At 32.8% G+C, this 19406-nt stretch overlaps 1 protein-coding gene across 1 annotated transcript; it reads left to right on the forward strand.

Moving 5' to 3' along the window:
* Window positions 1–5137: 5137 nt before the first annotated feature.
* Window positions 5138–6013, forward strand: LOC131642278 (uncharacterized). Its single transcript, XM_058912556.1, has one exon. The coding sequence runs from the start codon at window positions 5138–5140 to the stop codon at window positions 6011–6013; it is 876 nt and encodes a 291-aa protein (XP_058768539.1).
* Window positions 6014–19406: the final 13393 nt, after the last annotated feature.

The following is a 19406-nucleotide window of genomic DNA, read 5'->3' on the forward strand; positions in this document are numbered from 1 at the left end:
AACAACTAGGATTACATACTAACTAAGGATATACGGTATGCGAGCGCTCGCGGATCCATCAAGAGTCTCCTTATCACGTGGCCATCATGAGGCCACATGTTGCGCATTCGAGGACGGAGGGACGTCCACTTAAACCAAAATCTGAGAGGTCTTATAGACAATGTTAGATTAAAAGGGAATCCCTACAGGCTAGGGATCCAGCTTAAGCGAAATAACACCTTACGAGTCTATGGGATGATACTCGTAGGAGGTAACCTTACGTTAACTTAGGTTTTCAAGGTAATGTCCCTCTCGGGAAGGCTTCCTATGATAAAAGTTTCCTTAGTACGTAGGTTCATAAGTTCGTCCTACGGATTTTCTACCCTTCCCAAAGATGGTTTAATTCTAAAGGTCTCATGGGGCCCTTTCGTATCCTCCGAAACTTCTATTTCTTTGGACTTTTAGAAAGGCTCTTTTGTTCATGAGGTTTGAATTTTAGGGGTAGGTTCCCAGAGAGATCAGCCAAATTTCGCATCCTACCCTCGACAAGGTCTAGCCCCGTCTAAGATATTTCTCGGAATTCAACCCACTCATAGTGGAATTGTCACTAAAGCTCGTAGGCGATGCAAGTCTCCTTTGACTTAGTGACACTTCCCACACTTAAGGTTTAACAAACACATATATGATAATTCCCTAATATTAAACAAGAATAAATATAAACATAGGCAGGCAATTATATAACAAAATATAATAAAGATATATTTATTTTTGCCAAATAAAAAAAATAAACCATAAAATAAATAACCCCATAAACCCTAAAAACAAAATGAGACATGCCCTAAACCTTAAGTGCTTCTCTGCCCTAAGGCTCCCCAGCAGAGTCACCAACTGTTACGACCGGCCTTTAATTCTAAGTTATTAACCTAAAAAAACAGAGTCGCCACCTATATTTTATTATATCTAAAGATAAGGGAAAATATGGGATAAAAATCTAATCAAAGAGTTTCTAGGTAAGTTGAGAAATTAGGGTCGAGGGAAGGTGTTAGACACCCTTGACCCTTCCTTAAGGTTTATAGTGTCTCTAACGTTTGTAAGAGTATTATGATAAGGTTTATAAAAAGTTATAGTTAAAGGTATACAATAGGGGTCGAGAATAAAATCTCAAACTTACTTAATTTTAGGGGAAGGGGACTCGTTTCGGTTGCCCGAATGCCTACGTACCTCCTTAATGAAGGATTAGAGTCAACGTAGTTCGTGGATTTGTGGGTGTTTTTTATGGGATCATATGATTTATTGATTATTTGATTATTTAGGTGTTTTGGAAGATTACGCAGTTCGCAGTTCGTAGTTCACGTAGATTCGTAGTTAATAAAATAAATTTGTATTTTGCATATAATCCCTTTTGTATTTTTGTATTAAATAATTAGTTAATGCTTTAGTTTAATTAGAATCATTATGTTTAAATTAATTAACACATTCTTAGCGACATGCATTCGATTATCGCTCAAGGCGTTAATCGATTGCGCATGATTTTTTTTGCGAGGCTTCAGATATTTGACCGGTGTGACATAGAGAGTCGACCAATTCGAAGGCGGGATAAAATAGATATTCACCCGTCATTTATCCGTTAAATGAGGAATTAAAATTGATGTTTTTGTTCTTTTTAATATTTTTATATTTTTTTAATAATGATTAATTAAAAAATAGATAAGCTAACCAAATAAACAAACTATATATTTTTGTGTAATTCTTTTTTTGTAATATTTTAGTTTATCTATTTTACAAGATTAATTAAATCAATTACTAAAATTAATTAAATAAGGTAACTAAGATTATTTGAATTTCTAACGTAAAATCTTAAAAATTAGACTATACTAATTTATTTAAAAAATAGAAAAATTCTTATGCTATAATTTTCAACCAAAATCCAATAGTCTATTATAATATATAAAAAGTAAAGTATCTGATAATTACAATTCAAGTCCTCTGACTAAACAACTAAAACCGTTCATATTCCATGGGTAAATTGGTCATTTTGTTGAATAACTCAACAATATTCATTTGACAATTAATGTTGTATGATGTGTCACATTTTAATTGGTATAATTCATTTTTATTTTTTGTTGGTTTTCTTATTATAAATAGTTATATTATTTGTATATTATAATAAATGTCATATTTTGTATTGAAATAATAATTTGGTATTAATACCTAACCATAAGTGCCTAATTTAACGTGTTAAATACATAGAATTAGGGTGACTTTTGGATATCCCAAGTTATATTACCTTCTTTGAAAACATAAACCCCTCCATTACCAATTGTTACAATAACTGCAAATCTTTCAGTTTTCTAAAACTTCTCTCATGTTATATATATACTCACCGAAAAATAATGGGAATGCAGTTAATGTTCTTGTGCTATGTCCTTTCTCTTGGGAAGTTTACTCTACTTTTCTCTTGTCACGATGAATTAGTTTTAACGCATTAAGATCTTCGGCTTAAACTCCTAACCTTAGGGTTAGGGGCCTTGGTTTTGGTGTGGTTCTTCTAGTTCTTTGTGTCTTTCTAGCAATCTGTGTGTTTTACTAGCTTAAACCATGGGGGATGGAAGTTGGACGGAAGTTGGTAGGAAATATATCAACAAGCGTAGAGGTGGGGGGTCATTCTGGGAGGATAGAAGAGGAAAAGGAGTTGATCAAGAAGAAATAGTATCAAACTTTTTCTTCACAGAATTCTCAGATGAGGTAGACGCAAAGGAGATGTTCGGAATCTTTAAAGAGTTTGGTCTGGTGGTGGATGTTTCGATACCACCTAGAAGAGATATGAGGGGAAGAAGGTATGGGTTTGTGCGTTTCAGGAATGTAGGAGACGAAAGAATATTAGCAACGAAACTTGACAACATTTACATCAGAGGCAGGAAGCTTTTTGCCAATATTCCTAGGTTTAGCAAGGAGAGAAATGTTGATAGGGTGGTAGGGGGAGGTGTGCAGTATAATATGACTAAGAGGAAGCAGGAAAACTTGGTTAGAGGTGAAACTAAGACAATGGAGCAACAATCAAAAGGTAGATCTTATGCTAATGTTGTGAAAGACTAGGCTAACCAAAGAAAGGAAGAGGTGGTATTCATGGGAAACTTGAAGGAGAGACAAAGAAAGAATGATTATACAATAGGATGGAAGAATAAGGAGCAAAAAAAGTGGTTTGCTCATTTACAGTTCAATGTTAAGAAGGAAGAGTTGGAAAGATATGAGAATGCTTTCGTGGGAGTTGTAGAGGTGCCGGGGATGACGTATAATGTGCAGAATACGCTCCATGCAGAGGGAATCTTCAGGATAAAAGCTACACCTATGGGAGCCAACTTATGTTTACTAGAAGAACAAGAACTAGGGGTACTTAAGAAACTAGTTGAAGAAGCGAAAGATTGGGTATCACAATGGTTTGCTGAGATTCACCCTTGGACGCCGGAGGATGTAGACAATGAAAGGTTAACGTGGATGAGGTGTTTTGGACTTCCTTGCCATGCGTGGAATAGTAAGTTTTTTGAGTTCCTAGCGGGATGCGTGGGAGTTTATGTAACCATGGACGAGGAAACTACTGATAGAACAAGACTGGATGTTGCAAGATTCTTAATTCGTACTAAGTCAGCTCTGGTGTTGAATCAATCTATTAATGTGGAAATTAATGACCATGTGTATGGGATCAAGTTGGTGGAGGATATGCATGGACCAAAGCAAATCTTACTACCTATGGAGAAAAGTAGCCAAGAACTGTCGGAAGATGCATCCATGGAGGGAGATGACAATGACAGCGACATGTGGGGAGAAGAAAACTTCGGGGAGAGTGAGGAAGAGGAAGTGGGTAGTCTGAGGAATAGCTGCAATTATGTGCAGACAGAGGTAGCCGGCGGTGGTACAAAAGGTGATAATACTGTGCAATCGGAAGATAGTGTTGTGGCAGACTCGTGTGTGGGTATTCAAAAGGGAGTAAGTACTGAGAAAGACAATGATGGAATAGAAGGAGTGGACAACCTGAACAAGTCAACATTAAATGCTGATTGTGATGGTGGAGATATTAACCAGAGGTCAAACCACGTGAATCCTGGTAGTGAGCTGGCACGGGATAATCACGTGAGTTTGGGCAGTGAGCTGGCACGAGTTAGGATGGATCCGGTTTTGGAAATTGTGGGCCAACGTAATGAGTCGGAGGATACTATTGTGTGTATTGATTTGGGCCCTATTGGCCCAATAAGACCAAGAAGTCATGTAAAAAAGAAGCCTTTGTTAGATGTATACAATTCCATGAAAATTCCGTACTCCCCGTCGTATTTTTCGTCTCTGTTACAATCACAAACAAACCCTAAAACTGGGATGGGGAAGGTGTCACTTACCCATAAAAAATTGAGCAATCAGAGACTCGAAATGGAAAAGGAGGAATTAAGGATGCTGAAAGGGAGCAATTCGCCTGGTAATTCAGTTACTGACTCAGGGGTGCAACAAGGAAACCGAAGAATTTGGAAGGCCATTGAAAGTGTACCTAGAAAGGTATGGAATTCAATAAAGGAATTGGGGGTGGAAGGAGATGAAGACGACGAGGTATTTGAGGGAATTATAAGGGAGCTGGAGACCAGGGACCAAAGCAATAAAGTAGGAGTGAAGGATAATGCAATTGTGTTACCATGTTAATTGGAACATTTAACATGCGAGGATGTGGAGCCTCATCAAAGAGGCGAATAATTGGTCAGATTATGAGTAAAAAGAAACCAGATGTGCTCTTTTTACAAGAAACAAAATTGGAGAAGATGGAGGATTATGTGGTTAGAGGGCTTCGGGGTTCTGAAGATGTGGAATGGACGGCTAGGAATGCGGAGGGAAGATCGGGAGGTATTCTTACACTATGGAGGAAGGGATCCATCACTCCTATTTTCAGTTTTACGGGTAGAGGTTTTGTAGGGATGAAGGTGTTATGCAAAGGTAAGTTAATCTATTTCATAAATGTCTATTCATCCTGTACATTAGTAGATAAAAGACTGTTATGGGAGGAATTGTTAGGGTGGAAAAGTAGATTGGAAAAAGGGTTGTGGGTGGTGGGAGGGGACTTCAACGCAATTAAAAGTAGAGTGGAAAGGAGGGGGTGGAGATTGTTAGCAGAAGAGTAGAAATGGAGGAATTTGGCAGCTTTATAGATCGTATGGAGGTTGTTGATGTCCAACCAATTGGCAGCATTTTCACATGGATCAAACCGAATGGCAAGGCGTGTAGCAGGTTGGATAGAATCCTGCTGTCTGAAGAGTTGGTTTCAATTTGGGGTGTTGTTGCTCAGGAGACGGGCCTAAGGAATATCTCTGACCACAAACCGGTGTGGCTCAAATCAAGTAGGTTGGATTGGGGACCAAAGGTGTTCAAAGTTAATAGCTGTTGGTTTGACCATAAGGAGTTCAAAGAGTTTGTAGAGAAAGAGTGGAATTTACTCAAGTTCAAGGGCAGTAAAGCATTCACATTAAAGGAAAAATTTAAGAGACTAAGGGATAAATTACGATGGTGGAACACTAATGTATTTGGGTGGGTGGATTTGAAAATAGAGGAGAATGCTAAAGATTTAAACTCGATGGAAGAAAGTATGTTGGAGTGCATATCACAAATCACAGATGAAGTGAGTCTTGAAAGGAGTAGGAAGCAGGAAGAGCTCTGGAAAAATATACATTACAAGGAAAGAATCCTTCAACAAAAATCAAGAACAAGATGGGTTAGGGAGGGCGATAATAACACAAAATTTTTCCATGCTACGTTAAGGGCAAGATACAAAAGAAATGCTTTAATCTCGGTGAGAAGGAGGAATGGTGAGGTGGTTGAGACGGTACAAGAGGTGAAGGAGGAAGTAAGGAACCAATTTGCTGCCCGGTTCCAAGAAGTAGCTGTTCCCCGTCCTAGCTTACATAGTATTGACTTTGTTAGCTTGACAGTAGCAGAAGCGAATAGTTTGAGGGGGATGGAGATAAAAGTCCAGGCCCAGACGGGTTTAATTTGCTGTTCATAAAAAAGTGTTGGGATACGGTGGGTGGGGAGGTGGTTGCATTCATGAAAGAGTTCCATAAAGGGGGAAAATTACCGAAAGCTCTAACTGCCTCATTTCTTGCGCTTGTACCTAAATGTGATCTGCCTCAAACTCTGGACGACTACAGACCAATATGCCTAATAAATGGTCTGCTGAAGATCATTACCAAAGTGCTGGCAGCAAGACTAAGGAAATTCATGTCTAAATTGGTGTCTACCAATCAAACTGCATTCATTCCAGGCAGGCAGATTCTAGATGGAGTACTAGTCACAAACGAGACAATTGATTTTGCAAAAAGAAACAAGAGGGACTGTTTTATGTTTAAGGTAGATTTTGCACAAGCATATGATTGTGTAGATTGGAACTTTCTAAGGTTTATGTTGAAGAAATTAGGATTTGGTGCAAAATGGATGAGGTGGATGGAGGCAGCAATATTCTCAAGTTATATGTCAATTTTAGTTAACGGGAGCCCGACGAAGGATTTTGTTGTAACTCGAGGCCTAAGGCAGGGAGACCCACTATCTCCATTCCTATTTACAATAGTTGCAGAAGGATTGGCGGGGCTGGTTAGACAAGCAGTAGCGATTGAGGTATATAAAGGGTTTAAAGTGGCTAACTTGGTGGAGTATAGTCTCCTGCAATTCGCAGACGACACTATACTATTTGGGGACGGATCCTGGTCTAACTTATGGGCTTTAAAGGCAATATTGAGAGGGTTTGAGATGACTTCTGGACTACGTATAAACTTGGCAAAATGCAAGATTTACGGTATTGGTTGTCCTCCTAACTTTCTGGAAAAGGCAGCAACTTTTCTTGGTTGCAAGACTGACGGTTTCCCATTCAAGTTTTTGGGTTTTATGGTGGGTGGAAATCATAGGAGGGTAAATTTCTGGAGACCAGTCATTGAGTCCTTGAAGTCTAAACTTTCTTCTTGGAGGAGTAGAACGTTATCAATAGGTGGGAGGGTGACTTTATTGAATAGTGTATTGTCAAATATCCCCAGTTTTCAAATGTCATTCTACAAAGTTCCTACGCTTGTTGTAAAGGAGTTACGAAGCATCCAAAGAAAGTTTCTATGGAATGGTGTGGTGGATAAAAAAGGGGTGTCTTGGGTAAGGTGGGATACCATATGTAAAAACAAAAGTGACGGTGGACTAGGTGTCAAGGATGTTGGAAGGTATAATAAAGCTCTAATCTCTAAATGGATATGGAGGTTCCTAACTGAGCATGAGGCCATTTGGAAAGGAATTCTGCAGGTTAGATATGGTAATATGCTGAACTGGATGTGTAAGGCGGAAGGGGTGGGATCAAAGGTGAAGCCTTCGTTATGGTGGAAGGATATTGTAGCACTATGTGATGTCCCTAATGGAATTAGGCAGAACATTAGAATGAAGGTGGGTGACGGTTCAATTGCGTTTTTCTGGAAATCCAATTGGATAGGGATTAGGAGCTTAGTTGAGCAGTACCCGAAGTTGTTTGAAGAGTGTAGCTCGAAGGATTCAAGCATTAAAGACATGAGAACCGGAGGTGGTGATGACTGGATATGGAACTTACGGAAAGGAAACGAAGTGCTGGGCCATGTGGCAACGTTGGAACATGCAGAATTGTGTGGTGTTCTAGATGGATTGAGGGTCGCAACAAATGAAGTGGACAGGTTTGTCTGGCCTTATGATAGTTCTAATAATTTTTCTGTAAAAAGCTGTTATGCACTAATGGAGAGAGAGATTGGTGCGGCAGTGATGGATGAGAGCAGTAGACAGATTCTGGACATTATGTGGGGAGCAAAAGTTCCGTCGAAAATAAAGGTGTTTGGTTGGAGATTAATCCAGGACAGATTACCAACAAAGAACCTACTGCTAAGGAGAGGCATATTACAACAAATGGAGGATGGGCTATGTGTCTTTTGTCATACGAATGAGGAAGATGTTAATCATGTATTTCTGCTATGCCCAAGAATGAAGCTGCTATGGTGTAAAATACTCAACTGGCTGAATATACTGAACAATTCTGAGGATGAGTGCAGAAACCATTTGCTAAAATGTGTGGAGGCTCAATTGGGAAAGATAGAAAGGAGAAGGGTTTGCGACATATGGATGACAACATGCTGGTGCGTTTGGAGGAAGCGAAACGATATCGTCTTTAACAATGCGGAGTTGGATATTGATGAGCTATTCTTCATGATATTGAGAGCTTCTTGGTGGTGGCTATCTATGGAAGCCAAGGATAGATTAGTATGTAGTTTTTATGAATGGTATAAAAATCCATTGTTGTGTTTGTAACATAGCATTCTGGTTGTGTAAGGTTGTAGGATTTTTCTTGTAAGGGTTGGAGTACCCCTAGTACTCCATTTTCTTAATATAAGAAATTGCTTATGGAAAAAAATATATATATATACTCACCAAATGGTATTCCACTCTTCAGTGTATCTGTTTCTCCTTTCAAATAAAAACGCAGAGGAAGAAAATAGGGAAGACTGAAAGGCACAAGGATGAAGTTTGTACCACACGATTTATTTTCAGCGAGCTCTCAGTTTGATTTCACTGTAGTGGTTGGAGGTTCCACGCTTTGATTATTTGTTTTTCATTTGCATTGATGATTTAGTGAGTTGTGATTGTTCAATATAATTATAATTATTTATTTTGTTGTTTGTTTCAGATGTGCCATAAACATGGTGTGATGCATAGAGATCTAAATCCTGATAATTTTAATTTTGTTTGTGAATAAGAAGGAAACAGCGACTTTGAAAGCCATCGATTTTGGTTTGTCGATGTTCTTTAAACCAGGTAAAGATTTTGGATGGTGATTAAGTCTTCAATGTTGCTTGATTTTTTATTGAATGGTTGAATTTCTTAGTTTTACCATTGGCTTAAAAGAGAGAGAATTTTCCCACTAAACGACATATTTATTCCAATTTCATTGTCATTTGTTGTTTTTCTTTTATCGGTTTAATTAGTCTGATTTTCTAAATTTTGTCTCTCTTCCTCTTTTGTTAAGTGAAGAAAATGAGTATGGAGTTACACAAGCAATTATACAATCTGTTGTCGAATTCAAATCAAATCGATGAAAGCAACAAAGGATCCATCCAAACAACGATTTTAGAATTCAAAATTGATTTTGTCCAATTTAAGGTTGAGAGCACATAGAGTAATGTAATTTTGGTTTTCATGACAAATTATAGTATCTTTGCATATGTCGAAATTAACTTTGTGAAGAAACTGAGATCCATTTCAAGGGTATTATAATTTGATCATATAAATATATTGGATGCACTGCTTCTGAACTATTATATACTTAAATATTTTTACTATTTCCAACCGATTGAAACTGAGTAACCTATGCAGCAATTGCAATGCCATTTCCAGCCTATGATTTGCACACGGCCAATGATTTGTAGGCATGAAGGATTGCCAATAAAGGATTGTATTTTTGGAATTGATTGAAGATTTCATTTCATGGAAACACAATAATATTTTTGGAATTTATTGAAGATTTCATTTCCTGGAAAAACAATAAAGAGATTTTTCTTTGGTGGTTTAAGAGTCTCACTACTAGAAATTTGGCCTACGGCCACGCTAAAATTGTCCACAGCTCAAAAACTGTGGCCACATATATGATTTGGCCATGGTTATCAAAGCGTAGACGTATGTTATAGAATATTGAATCCGGAGTGTAAAACTGTGGCCTGTACTTCAATTGCCACGGTTATATAACGGTAGATATTTTAAGCCGCAATTAAAAAACCGAGGCCTATAATTTTCAGTTCAAACTGTGGCCAAAGCCCCAAAAAATTACCCCTCCAAAAGTTCCCTCCTATTTTTTTAGTTTCCCTCTATCTTTTAATATTTTCTTTTCTATTTTTTTAATCAAAAAAAAAAAAAACTGCGACACAAAATCTCTTTCCATCAATTTCCATTTTTCAAACACCACGTCCAATGAGCAACACAAGTTTATTCTTAATTAAAATTCAATAATCAAAATAAATTAAAATCAAAACCAATTAAAAACAATAATAAATAAAAATAATAAAAAGAAAAAGAAAAAGGGAAATTAGGGTTCAAGTTGGTGCTTTCAATCACTCTGAACTCTCTCTTCTCACTTTTGCAAACGCAAACGACACACTCCCTCCTTCTCTTTATTTTCCTATCGCCGCCGTCACCAGAGAACAACAAATTTTCCTATCGCCCTACTCAGTTATCTCCCTGCTTCTATTCAGACTCCTTAACACAACCCCTTATCTTTCAATTTTATTCTGTTTCCGATTGGAATCAAGGTTCATTCGTTGAAGATGAAGAACACGCTCTGATTCAGTGTCGAGCGTGTTAAGTTGGTGAGTCCTAAAGCTATGTTGCGTGTTAATCACTTTCTCCTCATTTCAATCTTCTTCAATTTATTATTTTCATTGTTATTACCAGATTTAGTTTTAATTTTATTGTAGTTTTTGTTAATTCGTTTTTTCAATCTAGTTTTCGATAGCTTTGTAACAAACACTTACAAAGAATGTCTCAAGAACCACGCAGAAAATCTAGATGGTCATGCCCTCGACGGCTCCGGCGAATTCATGACATCCCCCACCGCAACATCCGCCGACCCAACATGTGTTGCTTCAAATCCCTAACCGTCAAAGCAACCACCACCACCACCACGAATCTGAACAGGTTTGTCTTCTCAAACCCTAGTCATTTTCTGTTCTTCACACTTTTTGTTTTAGTAGTAATGTTGAACTGAAAACAAATCCCGACATGAGATTCGCTAGATTCGATTCAAGAGTGTGTTTTTGAGATGGGTTTTTTCAGTACCATTTTTGAGATGGGTTTTTTTGACAGGCTGTGGAAGTGATTGATGAAGTGTATTGCCTGGTCTTGTTGGTTCCTGAAAATCAGGTGAGGCTTATCTATTATATAATCTTGTTTTGGTTCAGTTTATAGGTTTGGATGAAAAGGGGAAAAATGTCTTAATTTATAGGTTTTGATTTTATGGTCATGTCAAATATTTTTAGTGAGCATGCTAATTGTAATGGATTTTTCTGAATGTAGTAGGTTCTAACATCAAGAATATGACATGAATATGCATTGTTGAGTCACAAGGTAATACTTTTCAGGATCTTCTTGTTCTTTGGCTTAATGGTGAACCTGGTGGCTTTAGCTTTGATGGCTTCGTCTATGAACATGGTAAGTTTCTATTCATTTTCATCAATCTTTTACATCACAGTTACTACTTCTTGTCATTTACTTCATGATTCAATGTTTATTTTAATTTCTATCACAAGGTTTTGAAAGCGGCGCCAAACTTTTATCCTGCGATATTTCATCAGATGGAAATATTGTAGCAAGTGTTGGTAAAAAGATTGGGACAAAGGTGAATATATAAATCAATGCCATCTTCTTTTTTTTACTGTTTATGTCTTTACTCATTCTTGTATTTATCTTTCATATATATAGCCTTTCATTTGCTACACGGGAACTAGGCGTTCTGTTACTACACAAGACAAACATAGAGAAACGATCACAGAAGTTAGATTTCAACAAGATTCAAATCTGTTTGCAACCGCTTCTGTTGATACAACAGTAAAACTATGGAATGCAACAACTGTGAGTCTCTTTCTTTTCATATCCCTTTTATTATATTCATTCTTCTGTGCATTAATTGTGTAACTTGAGGATTGATTAATTCATTATGTTTTCATGTTTCATGATATAAAGTTGAGCTATGAGAAACATGAGAAAGGACTTAGACATAGAGGGACTGTAAGATCGTTGGACTTCCACCCATTACACGAAAATACTCTTTGCTCATCGGACGATACATTTTCTACTAGATTATCAATACATTTTCTTTATTCAATACATTTTCTTTATTCAAATTATTTATGAACTCATTACTATTGATGTCCACCTTGACCAAAAATTTTATGGATTATATTCCCTTGTATCTCTCATTTTCTTTATCTGTTTTGGTTCTACCTCTACAATTTTGGATGTGCTCTTCTTATGTGGTAAAGGATGAGGATGGAGGTGCTTTGATGTATAGTATTTTTGTTTGTTTTTCAGAGCTAATTATCTATAAGCTTTGATTCAGGAATGTGAAAAACTGTGTATATAATATCTTTGATGAAGTGTCTGACTCAAAATATCCTAGTTTTAAAAAGGTAAATCTATAGTTTCCTTTTTCTAATAAACTCTGTTGATTCCATTATCATTTTTCTTCTTCAGCTTTCACTGAACTTGTAACTTACGCAGGCTATATATAACAATGCTGCTAGTATATGGTAAGCAAAAGATATGCCAATGAATAATGATATTTGTTTGTTTGAATGAATGAATTAGTTACGCAGTGGAAGCTTCTAACCATTTTGATGCAGGCGGTGAATTCGTTGAACATGGAGGAGGATTGGTTTCGATTGGAATCAGAATGGGGAGGTACGTTAAAATGTTTCTTGGATTTGCATTTTTGTTTTTGTTATAGAGGCATGAGATGAATTATGATAATGTTTGACATTTGAAAGCTCTTTTTAGGTGCTATGAGATTGACTGGAGATCAAGGATTATAGCTGTGAAGGAATCATATGTAGTTTTGGATAAACCTGCTGGCACTTCAATATGTAATCAATCTTACACTATGTGCCTTTAAATAGTTCTTAAATATTTCAGGGTTGTAATTAGAATGCTAATAGATATTCTATATAAACGTATCAAATTTATCAAATTTATAATGGGTCACATACTAGTACATTATATTTGTGATTATTTTTATTTATTGTATATTAATAATGTATTATAGCTAGCTTAGTTGGAAAACTTTTGATTGGTTACTAGAATAATTTATATATATATAAATATATATATAATGACATCTTTGTGTAATGGCACAGAAATAAACCGTGACAAGATTAATGGTTTAGAATGTACAAAATATAACCACGGTTTTAAATATGTGGTCATAACCAAACTGTGGCTATATCTTGAACCAAAACTGTATCGTAAACGTTAAATTAAAACCGTGGCTTTACCATATAGCCACAGTTCTGCAGTCATGGCAAATTCAAACCGCGGCCTTAATCAAGCTACCTAAACCGTGGCCTAAAAAAGCCACGGTTGTAAAAAATGCGTGGTCTATACCAAAAAACCGTGGACTTTACTTTAGGCCACGGCCGTATACTCCACAGTTGGATTTCTGTGGCCAAACCGTGGCCTAAGCGTTACGCCACGGTTATTTTGCATATAGCCTCGGTTTTCTGGGCGTGGCGGGAGACCTTTTTTCCTGTAGTGTCTTTTCTTGAATGGTGTATAAATTGATATGAATTTTAGATTTCTTAAAATATTATGTAAAGAATGATAATAGTGTTAATATGTAAAAACATATTATTAAAATAGAAAAAAAAAAGAAGATAAAGGACTGAAATATCATTTGAAATAAAGTTAAGGTGTCCTAAGAGAAAATTTTGTAAATCAAATATTCAATTTCATTTTTGAATAACCCTTTTTAAAATTTATTTCTCAATTTACCTTAATTTCTATTATTTATATAATGAATTCACCTAATTATTACATTAATTAATCACTATAAGATCAAAATGATTGTTGGAGCAATTGATATTAGTGAAAATTATTATGGATTTTAAGTAGATTTAAAATTTGAGAGGAATGGGAAAAAGTAATTAAATTAAATGTTATTAAAATTTAAGAGAATTACTGATATTAAAAATTAAAAAAATTAGTTAATGATACAAGAATGACAAATAAATCGTAAAAAAAAAACATAACTTTTAAAAAGGGAAATGTATTGTATAATCATGTAGAAGTTATATATATATATATATATGTATATATATATATATATATATATATATATATATATATATATATATATATATATATATATATATATATATATATATATATATATATATATATATATATATATATATATATATATATATATATATATATATATATACTATCACTTTTAATGTAAATAAATTGAGTGGCTTATATTAATCCAAAAATAACATTTATAATTAAATTAAATTTTTCTTAATTATAATATCACAAACTTATTTTGGTACAAATATATTGCATGACATATCAACAAGGTCTTAAATAATTTTACTATGCACTAATTTAAAATTGCAATAATAAGAATATTAAGTAAAGTACATGATAATTACATTTTAAGCCCTCTGATTAAACAACTAAAACCGTTCATATTCCATGACTATATTGGTCATTTTGAAGAATAAATCAATTATATTTATTTGACATTAAATGGTGTTTGATGTGTCACATATTGATTAGTAGATTTCATTTTTATTTTTTTGGTTTTTCCTTTTTATAATTGTTATTATATATTATTATATTATATTATTTAATTTTATCGGTACATTAAAATCTAATTCACCAAACCATACTATACTATTTCGCTTCCCACGCCTTAATTCACCAAACCATACTATTTGCTTCTTCCCAAAACCAATTAAATGCATCTTACTCTCTCATCAAAACTGAATAGAAACAAAAGCAAACATCAAAACCGAATAGAAACAAAAGCAAACAAAACAGAGTCTCATTCTCGCAAGCGCTCTGTTCAATCCTCCATTGGTTTCTCGGTTCCTCTTCTCATCGTTAATTTTCAATTAATTTTGATTGGTCAGTAGATTTTGGGTTAGTTAAAGAGATTTAGGGTTTAGTTTGGGTTTGTTTTTGCAGGTGGTTAAGGGTGGAGTACTAAATTGGATATAAATTGGCATGCAAGTGGATATATATTGATACTGATAATGTTTAAACCAATCATTTAACAGTTTTTCCAGGGTTTTTCCAAGCAAATCATATGCGATAGAGAAAATAGTTGAAGAAGCATTAGATTATGTTCTTCCAAGCACAACTGAATTTACATTGCTGGATGTTGTTTCTCAATATTTTTCAACTCTCCTTTTTAATTAGCCTTTTTAATTAGAGCTGATGTTCTGCAATGTTCTTCCAAGCACAACTGAATTTACATTGCTGGATGTTGTTTCTCAATATTTTTCAACTCTCCTTTTTAATTAGCCTTTTTAATTAGAGCTGATGTTCTGCAATGGTAGCAGGTATATAAATGTCAGGATCAATGGATACTTCTACCAGAGCAATTGATTGAATAATTTTAGAGTTATTAAAGGAGCAAGGGTGATGGAGAAAGTGCAAGAGGACGGTGGATGAATCAAATTTGGAAAAGTTTGTTCATGAATTTCATTGGTGATACAGTGGATCGGTGATACAGTAGATCAGTTCATTTTCAAAATTAGAAGATTGCTTTTTCTTTTTGTTAAAAAATTTTAATATTGAGAATTTACGGTTAATATTGATTTCACTTTTTAAAATTATTAGTTTTAGTCATCAAATGTTATACTGTGCCATTATTTCTTTTGTTGTTTGCTGCTTAAATTTACATATAAAGATTTTTTTTTAAAATATTTATAAATATAAATAGCATCAATAACTTTTGTTGCAGATCTTTGATATTTTATTTAATTATGTATATGATTAAAAAAATATTTGTATTTTTTAAAAAATTGGCCGAAAAAATATTTATATTTAGATTCAATATAGTTGAATGTTTGTTGAAGACAATTTCTTCATGACATCAAAGCGAGTTAAAGACAACTTATGACACATAAATATTATGTATTAATAAAATGTATTATGTATTAATTAATAAAATGTAGGAGTATCAAACCTTAATATATAATATCAATCATTAATATATAATGTGTATTTAAATTAGTACTCATAATAATTAATATAAACAAATTATTTAATTTTGTTATAATATCAAATGTTTATAATTAGATCTTCGCTTGATTATATTATCACATCTATGGAATACTTATTTTATTTTAATTAATATTTTTTCAAAATCCTTATTTTTATATGTTAAAACTTTTTTTTCTCAAAAAAAATTATTTTCTCTACCTTTAACTTTTCCTTTATTTATTACAGTATATAACATTTTTGAAACAATAAAAATGGAAATCTATTATAACTATTAAAACTAACTTTTACTCCCCAATTAATTTGAAAGATTACACGAGAAATCTTTAACTTTTGCTAATTTTGTTAATCTTTAACTTTTGCTAATTTTGTTAATCCCAATTAATTTGAAAGGTTATCTTTAACTTTTGCTAATTTTGTGAATCCCAATTAATTTGAAAGGTTACACGAGAAATCTTTAACTTTTGCTAATTTTGTTAATATATTATACGATGTTCCAATACCTTTTTGATATCAAAAGACAATCTATATATTATACGATGTTCCAATACCTTTTTGATATCAAAAGACAATTACAATGTGTTTAATGTATATTTGGAAGATTTTTTTATATTTTTTATATTACTTACTAGTAATTATTTTTCCATATTTTTAATAATATAATGTATTATTGATTTTTTGTTATTAGAATTTAAGGTAATTTATTATTGATTTTTTTGGTATACAACTATTTATTACTCAATTAATTTTACAATAAATGTCAGCGTGAATTTGAATGTAATAATTTTAATTGATTGAATGATAAAACAAATAAAAATTACTGTAAAGTATGAATCGTTAAATATTGACATGGCGGTTAAATTAATTTATAAAATTTTAATAACTGCAAATTATAATTACTAAAACGTTATATAGTAATAAATATAAACGTTATATAGTATAGTTACTATAACTTATAACTTTTTGTATTCTAAAGTTATATATTTAGTTTTTCATTATAAAAATATAAGAATAAAAATTATTTTGTAATTATTTAGATTCTTATTTGAGATAAAATATATTTTGAAATTATTGAGACTTTTATAGAAAGGTTAATAAAATAAATCAAAATCAATTGAGATTTTGTAATTTTTGTAAACTTATTAAATAACTAAAACTTCTCAGAATTTTTTCAAATTAACTTCATAATTGTAATCATGTTAAAAATATGTTACTCGGTAGTCACGGAAATTTAATGATAAATGACAATCATAAAAAATAATGATAAAAGATAAAAATTTATTAATATAGTCAATTTTATAAATTGAATAATCTACGATTGTTTTTATAAACGGGAATAAGTTACAAAGCGATTTTATATTTATTAGACTACTTAATGTGATTATTTTAAACATATGAGAATAAAGATATATTATTTACCATACATAGGTTTTAAATTTCTACTTTTTTATAATTGTACATATTCAAGATATAATTACTTTATTAACATACACATATGTTATTATTTGTTTAATTTTTAAATATTTTAAGTATACATTTTAATATTTGACGAGAGATGTCATACATTTTAGGTTTGAAAAAATGAGCTAATATCTCAAATAAGTTTAATAAATTTTATTTTCTAACTATGTTTAATTTCTTAATTAAAATTATATTTTTTAAACTTATAAAATTATATTTTATTATATTATAATAATATAACTCTTAAGCATTTGAGTGAGTTGTCATACATTTTAGGTTTGAAAAAATGAGCTAATATCTCAAATAAGTTTAATAAATTTTATTTTCTAACTATGTTTAATTTCTTAATTAAAATTATATTTTTTAAACTTATAAAATTATATTTTATTATATTATAATAATATACATTAAATGTAGAAACTCTTAAGCATTTGAGTGAGTTGTCATACATTTTACGTTTGGAAGAATTGACTAATATCTAAAAGATTTAATAAATTGGAAGAATTGACTAATATCTAAAAGATTTGATAAATTCAACTGGAGTTTCTTAACTCATATGAATCAAAGGGTAGATGTAAACGTATCTATGAGAAATAAGTTATATTAGGTTTGATATTCCAAACACATCAATTAAATTTTGATAAATAATTATAAGTTATAAATATATTAATGTTATCTAACTGAAAATATGATGTCATATTTAATAATTTAGTCATTGATACGTATGATACGTATGAATCCATGTGTTTATTGTTTTTACTTAAAGAGCTAAAAAAAATTGATGTATTATTAGCTCTTTCATTGTTAACTATTATGTTTAACATTGACTATAATTTGTTTGCATTTTGATTATATATGGTTGACTAGTTAGTAGAAAGAAAACCAGAAAGAAAACCAGAAGGTAAAAAAAAAAGGCAAAAGACTAAAATTGATCATTTTGACTTTTCATCCTTCACACACCCCAATAGCATTTTGACACTTGTTATTAAAAATTAAAAATAGAAAACTAAATACTTTTCAACCTTCACACACCCCCCAATAGCATTTTGACACTTGTTATTAAAAATTAAAAATAGAAAACTAAATACTTTTCAACCTTCACACACCCCCAGTAGCATTTTGACACTCACAAAAAGGGCGCCGCTGGTTCAGAGCAATTAGAGGATCTGTGGTGGTGGCTTTTCGGGTAGCACCGTCGGACGTTAATTTCACGGCTATTACGACGGTGATACAGGCTGAATTCAGTTGCAATTCGTGGTGTTCGTGGCGTCTATGTCATCGGAGATTGATGGCTTTGGCTTCAGTCACGTCGGCGTGTGGGAGATTGAGTTCTGAGTAAAGCTTCGAAGTTTCGATGTGAAACTTCAAAAATTCGATCAAGCAGAACTTTGGATTGTTGTAACTTTTGTTCGGTCCCCCCTTCTACTGTGAAATTCATGTGTTTTTATAGGCTGGGTATTAGGTCTTGTAATTAATTCGGATTGATTCTAATGAATGCTGATTGAGAAAGTTTGTAATCTGATTTAATTTCAGGGAGAGATTTGATTTGGAATGATATTGGCGTGATTATAACTGCTTTTCGATTCATGTATTGGGACGTTTATGTATCGTTAATTTGTTCTTTATGCATCTGAATTTTTAAATGGAAAGATTGAATTTTGATACATTCTAACGGATTTGTGAAGATTTGTTGTGAATGAAAATGTTTTGTTTCCTTATGTGATTCTGTTGGTTTTAGGAAACTTTCAATTTAGTTTTTGTTAGCTTGCAATCAAGATGAGATTTGATTCTACTTTGTACCAGGTTTGAAGAGTTAATTTTGGGAAGAAAATATGCTACAATATTGATGATGGTGAGCCGAGCACACAAAGTAGTAGTAATTGATGTTAATTGATTATTTTTTAATACTCCCTCCGTTTTTTATTATAAGTCGTTTTAGACTTTTCACACGGATTAAGAAAAATAATAATTGTTGTATGAAAATGAGAAATTTATCCTTCATTAAAGACATGTGGAAGATAAATTTATATAATTGAAAGGAGAGAGAATAATAAATATTTAAGGATATAATAGGAAAAATAGCATTAATTATTCATTGGAATTGTAAAGCGACTTATATTAAAATACAATTTTTTTTCCAAAACGACTTATAATAAAAAACGGAGGGAGTA

This window comes from Vicia villosa, unplaced genomic scaffold, assembly GCF_029867415.1.
Source record: "Vicia villosa cultivar HV-30 ecotype Madison, WI unplaced genomic scaffold, Vvil1.0 ctg.004750F_1_1, whole genome shotgun sequence".
Taxonomy (NCBI): Eukaryota; Viridiplantae; Streptophyta; class Magnoliopsida; order Fabales; family Fabaceae; genus Vicia; species Vicia villosa.